Source organism: Sinocyclocheilus anshuiensis, unplaced genomic scaffold, assembly GCF_001515605.1.
Source record: "Sinocyclocheilus anshuiensis isolate Anshui unplaced genomic scaffold, SAMN03320099.WGS_v1.1 scaffold1491, whole genome shotgun sequence".
In the NCBI taxonomy this organism is placed as follows: domain Eukaryota; kingdom Metazoa; phylum Chordata; class Actinopteri; order Cypriniformes; family Cyprinidae; genus Sinocyclocheilus; species Sinocyclocheilus anshuiensis.
In genome coordinates this window covers 303117-310533 of record NW_015555706.1, presented here as the reverse complement: position 1 = coordinate 310533, position 7417 = coordinate 303117, and the positions used below count along the sequence as shown (strand labels likewise).

The following is a 7417-nucleotide window of genomic DNA, read 5'->3' as shown; positions in this document are numbered from 1 at the left end:
AAATGATAGACAGACAGACAGACAGACAGACAGATAGATAGATAGATAGATAGATAGATAGAACAATAAAATGATAGACAGACAGACAGACAGATAGATAGATAGATAGAACAATAAAATGATAGATAGATAGATAGATAGAACAATAAAATGATAGATAGATAGATGCATGTATGAACTGCTTTACAGTCAGTATTTGAGTGATTCTGCATGTGTGTGTGTGTGTGTGTGTGTGTGTGTGTGCATGTTTATGTGGTTTATGAGGACACAAATTTGTATAATAACATGGGTATGACATAGGTATTACAACGAGAAGGTGATTTATGAGGACATTTTCAGTGTCCCCGTAATTCAAAAGGCTTATAAATAATTCAGAATGAGTTGTTTTGAAAATCTAAAAATGCAGAAAGTTTCCTGTAAGGGGTAGGTTTAGGGGTAGGGTTGGTGTAGGGCAATAGCACATACAGTCTGTACAGTATAAAAACCATTACGCCTATGGAGAGTCCCCATAAACCATAAAAACAAACCTGTGTGTGTGTGTACAGTATAATAGTGTGTGTGGTGTGCGGTGGTATATGAATATGATGGATGAGTGAGCTGCAGCTTTAGACGGCAGCAGTAAACAGATTTGACTGTGTAGGGTAGATCGATTGGCTCATGGCTCTCTGTAATTAGACATACAGCGCTCGGCCTGGCATCAGCCTCCTCAGCACAATCTCACTGGGGGAACCCTCATCGCAAGAGTGTGTGTGAGTGTGTGTGTGTGTGTGTGAGAGAGAGAGAGAAACACTGATGTATGCAAGAGAAGGAACCGTAAAATTATACAGTATGAAACAGAGAGAGATGTTCTGTGCATTAGCAGACGATTAGGTTTGTTTTAATGAATGATATCAGGCAGGATTGGTAAACGCTGACATAATGATTTGGTTGCACAGACAGATTGTCCTCACTCTCTGTGGTGCTTGCTGCTAAAAGTGGAAAGTGCTTGGGCTTTGGCGTATCGTCGGCAGTGTTTTATAGAGTCAGCTGTGAGCGCGAACACATGAATGTAAATCCTCTGCATGACTCCAAACAGCTCGCAGAGGCAGAGTGGATTTTGCCTGAGGGTTCTCAAACATGAGTCCCACTGGATGGTGTCTGAGTTATCGTCAAATCAATCTTGGTGGTTCCTGCTCTTATAACCGATGGATTGGGCTGCTGCATCGTAGAGCACAGAGCTGATATAGGTCCACTGTTGTTCCATGGTGTTTTCTGAGCTCAGACAAGGTTCCGACTCCCTTAGTTTCTCATCTAGGAGACGCCGAAACTCATTTCTTGCTTCTGTGTTTCCCAAACGGTTACAATTTAGCTTCTTTTTGTTGGGCTTTTGCAGCCGCAGGGGGGGGCGCACTTTCATATGGAGCTTGGCCACAATCATACGATGGTCTGTCCAGCACTCTGCACCTCTCATGGCGCGAGTGATGAGAACATCCTTGATGTCACTACACCGCACAATGATAAAATCAATCATGTGCCAGTGTTTAGAGCGAGGGTGCATCCACGAGGTCTTATACTTTGCCTTCTGCTGGAAGATGGTATTGGTTATGGTAAGGTTATGCTCAGAGCAAAGAGTCAATAATCTCATGCCATTTGCATTCACCCTACCAATGCCATGCCTGCCTAGTACTCCACTCCATATTCTGTTGTTTTGTCCGACCCTAGCATTGAAATCCCCAAGCAAGAGGATCTTGTCACTCTTAGGGATCCGGCAAAGAGCTTCATCCAGTGCCTGATAAAAGCATTCCTTGGCCTCATTCTCAGATGGTAAAGTTGGTGCATAGGCACTGAGAAGTGTGGCATAACGCTTTTTTGCCAGGGGGATACGGAGGGTCATTAGCCTTTCACTAATGCCAACAGGTGTTTCTGTGAGACTTGGTAGAATGGTATTCTTGATGGCAAATCCTACTCCATAGAGATGTTGTCCACCTGGAGGGAAACCTTTCCAGAAGAAGGTGTAACCCGTCCCTTCCTCTGATAGAGAACCTTCATCCAGAAGCCTGGTCTCACTCAGGGCTGCAATATCAATGTTGTAACGGCTCAACTCAGCAGCGATCAGGGCTGTTCTCCGGTGAGGTCTGTCAGAGGTACCATGCGAGTCCAGGAGAGTCCTTACATTCCATGTTGCCAGTTTTACATTGTATTGTTTCTTATTTTTCTTATTTCGACCGCAGTAGTGGAATAACCCGACAGGCGCGGTAACCTATCCAGGTAAGTGTTTGAATGGGCAATTTTTAGGCCACCTTTTCTAGGCCCTTCCGCAATTGAGGTGAGCAGTGCGGTCCCTAAATAGGGCTGCTCAGTCGCACAGGGGTCTGCCGAAAGAGCCGCCACTCAAACCCAGTTGACAGCGACCAAATACCCTGTGCCGCAGCCGTGCAGGGTTCTGACTAGGAGCTCCCAGTCTATTCATACCTGCTCCCGTTGCCAGATGCCCCATCGCCGTCAGACTTTAACCATATGTGAGGTCCAGATATTATCACCGTGGTCAGAGGTGGAAACCTGCGCAAGGAGAGTTTTAAAGTGCCAAAGGGGGTGTGCCATCCCCAGTAGCACTATCTTCACCATGATTAGGTAAATCCTGGTGGCAAGGGTGGTCCCAGGATAACCGGTCCCCCATCTTGGCTGCAGGAGGTTGCCGGGTCCTTCATCTGTTAAGGCCCGCCTATTGTGCACCTCCAGCGCATTGCTTTTCTGTCAGGGTGTGCTCCCTTAGCCTTGTCTCAATAGACTTACCACAAGGCAGTGGGGCTATTTGCCCATAGCTGGGACAGTGGTTGACGGATGGCAGGACATGTCCACACAATGGTGGGCCTGCACATAATGTCTCTGGGGCCCACTGCTGCTCCGAGATCCCCTGTAGTTTAGCCTGAGACCGTATGATACCCAGTTTCCATGTGTGGCCGTGAGGAGGCACTACAGGAGTCTTGGTGGTGGAGAGGCTCTGTACTGGCAGGAGGAGACTTACGCACTCGGCTCCTCTTTTCACCCACTATCAAGTAGGCTAGCCAGCGGCAGCAGCTGTAAGCAGAGAGTAGCAGGCAGAGAGCACAGAAAGCGCAGCACGACATGCAACATGCAGCATGCACTAACATGCACTAACTACCAGCGTCACTACACTACTGCACTAGACGCTTCACACACACCCTGTGTGCTAATCCACACACACACACACACACACACACACACACGCACGCACGCACGCACATAGTCACTTAATATTGGTTTGGTCTTCACTACTACAAATATATTGGTCAAATATATGTCAAATGCACATTAAATGCATAGACTTGCAAAATGCACACTCTTAAAAATAAACATCTTTATTGACATTGATGGTTCCATGAAGAACCTTTAACATCTATGGAAACATTAAATGTAGTGGAAAAGGTTCTTTAGATAATTAAAATATTCTTCACACTAATAAATAAACGGTTCTTTTTAGAACTGTTCACTGAAAGGTTCTTTGGGGAACCAAAATGGTTATTTTTAAGGTAACATATAGACTTTAATGCAGTATTTTAGTCTGAAATGTGTTTTTATTCTTTGTATATTGCAAATTTTGGCATATCTATGGACAGTACATGCAATATGAGTAGAGTAGAAAGTTAGCGTGCAATGACTATTCTATAAATAGTAGAAAGACTCAAATGATGTCACTTCCTGTGCATTATTTCATCTAAGGTGGCAGTTATATTGTTTCAGAGGTTTATAAGCTCAGAGACATAAACTGTTCAGATAAATAAAAATGATTTTTTTAATATATCAACATTTATACCCAGATAACAGGGAACATTCTCGAAACGCTCTGACAAGGTTCTCTTAATAATGTTCTCAAAACTTTAGCATAAAAACATTATTTATACATCGTTCATGGAACATTTTTTTAAACCTTAGATGCTTGTCTAATATTTTTTTGTTACTACTTGTTTCATAACGTTCAGAGAACATTCAAAAGTAACGTTCCCATTATGTTTGCAAAATGCTAAAACTAAATTTTAATAACGTCAATAGAATGCTCGTTCAAAGTTCTCTGGTCTTTAATAACGTTCTCAAAACGTTAGCACAAAAACATTATTTATACATCGCTCATGGAACGTTTCTAAAACATTTTAGTTGGCTGTTCATCTAACGTTTTTTTAAATGTTACTACTTGTTTCAAAATGTGCAGGGAACATTCAAAAGTAATCCACATGTAAAAATACTACAGTAAGTTATAGTAAATACTATAGTGTACCATACTATAGTAAAGTACTTGAATTAATTTTTTTGTGGTAATTCTATAGTTGCTGTGGTAATATAACAATTATAGTAATATAAACAAATTACTTTACCCAATACTGTACTAAGTTTTCTACAACAAGAAGTTACAATACTCTAGTTAACTGTAGCAAAAACTAAAGTATACTACAGTATTTATTATAGCTTATCAGTTCACTGTGGTTAATACTACAGTATGCTGTAGCATTCATTAACAAAGTGTTGTAAATACTGTAATATATACAGTATAATACACTTTACTATAGTATGGTTCAAAAACACTATAGTAGTTACTATAAATTAAATTATGTGGGAACATTCCTATATTGTTTGCAAAATTATAAAATGCAGTGTTTGCATAACCAAGAAAAAAAAACGTTTTTATTGCTGGATGTTTTGAATGTTCCGAGAACATTCAGAAATAACGATTTCATAACTTAATGGGAAAGTTCTTAGGACATATTTTAGTTAGCTGGGTATAAACTGATATAGTGTGAAGAGAAAAACCAATATTAATGGTTTATAGATTTTTTAAATAGTACTTCTGACTAGCTATATACTGCTTTAAAGTGTTTAATCATGTTTTTTTATCTAATACATTTTGAAGTATTATATTTAAGCTTGCAGAACACAAATACTGCTTTCACTGAATGACTCCCGGTTTCCTTCATCAGCTTTATTCTGGATGCATGATTTTATGCACGTTTAATTCTTGTATTTTCACTCGTCTCTTTCTCTGTGTCTCCTCCTGGCAGCCTGCAAAAGAAAGGAACAGGAGCAGCACAAAGACAGAAACATGGTGCCCAAGAAGCAGCGTCTGGTCTTCACCGACCTGCAGCGCCGAACGCTCATCGCCATCTTCAAGGAGAACAAGCGTCCCAGCAAAGAGATGCAGATCACCATCTCGCAGCAGCTGGGCCTGGAGCTCTCCACCGTCAGCAACTTCTTCATGAACGCACGCCGCAGATGCATGGACCGCTGGCAGGACGAGCATGCGGTCAGTCCCGGGCCCGGCCCCTCGGCGACCCCTTTCTCCAAGGCTTGAGCGTCTCGGATGCGGAGAAACCCGTGCCAGATGCAACATCTGCGCAGCAGCAGCTGATGATGATCTACGGCGCCCATCAAACCTCTTCCGTGCACGGCGGATGTGCATGAATCATTTGCCATCTTCAAGGAGAACAAGCGTCCCAGCAAAGAGATGCAGATCACCATCTCGCAGCAGCTGGGCCTGGAGCTCTCCACCGTCAGCAACTTCTTCATGAACGCACGCCGCAGATGCATGGACCGCTGGCAGGACGAGCATGCGGTCAGTCCCGGGCCCGGCCCCTCGGCGACCCCTTTCTCCAAGGCTTGAGCGTCTCGGATGCGGAGAAACCCGTGCCAGATGCAGCATCTGGGCAGCAGCAGCTGATGATGATCTACGGCGCCCATCAAACCTCTTCTGTGCACGGCGGATGTGCATGAATCATTTGCATTTGTCAAATCAAACGTATTCTTTTTATTCATTAGTCCTTCTTATCGTGGATATTTCGGCCATTCCCCCACCTGTGCTTGATATTTGAGCTGAAACATCTCTCATCTCAGTCTCTGGATTGGCCGAGCAGAATTTTCTCTCTCTCATAGAGCAGCAGAACGAAGGAAAAGAAGGCAATACGTATTTTAGCACACAACCCTTGGTTTTCGACTCCTTGACCTTTGACCTGTCCTTGACCTTAAAAATATATATCTAGATATTCATATGGCGGTAGTATGTACTTTCACTGCCAGCGTGGCGCCTTGTTCTTGCTCCAGCACAATGATAAAGGGATGCAAAGAATCAATCAGTCCTCTGTATTTGCTCCTAAAGAATCATTTTACCGTAGGGCTTTTACAGAGTGCTTCATCTGCACAGAGCAACGGCGCCACCTCCTGGAAAACCCCAGAAACTCACGCTTCGTCTGCTGCAGGACATGCTGCCTTCAAGCTAGTGCTGTTTTAGCATTACTCATATACTATTATAGTTTTTAAGTTAGTTTTTAAAACTAAAACGTCAGTTTTAGATTTTAATTTTACATTTTTTGTTGTGGTTTTGTCATTTTTTAACTTTTTAAAAAGTACGTCTATGTAGTTTTTATTAATTTATTTCAGTTTGTTTTAGTATCATTGATATACTTTTATTTATATTTGGAATGTTTTTATTTTTATATTTCCTGTTTTCATTATAATTTTGGTTATTTTTATATGTAAGTTTTTAGTTTGTTTTTAATGTCTGCATTGTTTTTATTAATTTTAGTATAATTCATATACTGTTACGTTTTCATTTTAAAGTTTTAGCAATTTTGTTGCTATACAGTCAGCATTTGAGTGTTCTAATTTTTTTTTATTTTTAAATATGTCTATAAAGAATTTATTCATTTTTATTTCAGTTAAGTTAAACTAAATGAAAATTAAAACTAGCAAAAATAAAATAAGTTTTAATATTTTATTTTATTTTATTTCCATTAACATTTATTTTATTTCAAGTACTGATTTTTCATATATATATTGTTTTAGTTTTAGTTAACGACAATAATAACCCTGCATCAAGTCAAAAAAGAATGAGTATTTAGCATTTTCCCATTATTTTCATTGCAATTTCCAAACTCTCATGCAGGAACGTCCCATAAAGACTTGAAGGCAGCATGAATCTGTCAGATATCAGGATTTTTATCACCCATTAGTTTTTTTCATACATTTATGTCTTATATCCAAAGGTATTTTCTGTTACCAAAGATGAAACAATCAGTAACCAAGCAGAGAGTAAAAGCTGTTCGATTATTTTTCTCCTGTTTGTGGAGACCTGCAGCTTCTAGTGGCCAAACCTAAAGGTAAAATGTCACTGTATGATAACTGAGTGCCAACGACAGATGCCTTAATGATAATCATATAGGATGTTTGCGGCTGCGAGCCGCCCAACCCAAAGACTCCCTTCCTTTCCCATGAGTCTAGGCCAAACCTAAAGGTAAAATGTCACTGTATGATAACTGAGTGCCAACGACAGATGCCTTAATGATAATCATAGAGGATGTTTGCGGCTGCGAGCCGCCCAACCCAAAGACTCCCTTCCTTTCCCATGAGTCTGTGCGGGAGAATCATGCAAAAT

At 41.1% G+C, this 7417-nt stretch overlaps 1 protein-coding gene across 1 annotated transcript in view; it reads left to right on the top strand.

Moving 5' to 3' along the window:
* The window catches only part of onecut3b (one cut homeobox 3b), a 40582-nt gene extending 35241 nt beyond the window's left edge, over positions 1-5341 (top strand). Inside the window, exon 2 of the mRNA XM_016464768.1 lies at positions 5052-5341. Within this exon, the coding sequence (XP_016320254.1) occupies positions 5052-5341 (290 nt within the window). The remainder of the gene's footprint in view (positions 1-5051) is intronic.
* Positions 5342-7417: the final 2076 nt, after the last annotated feature.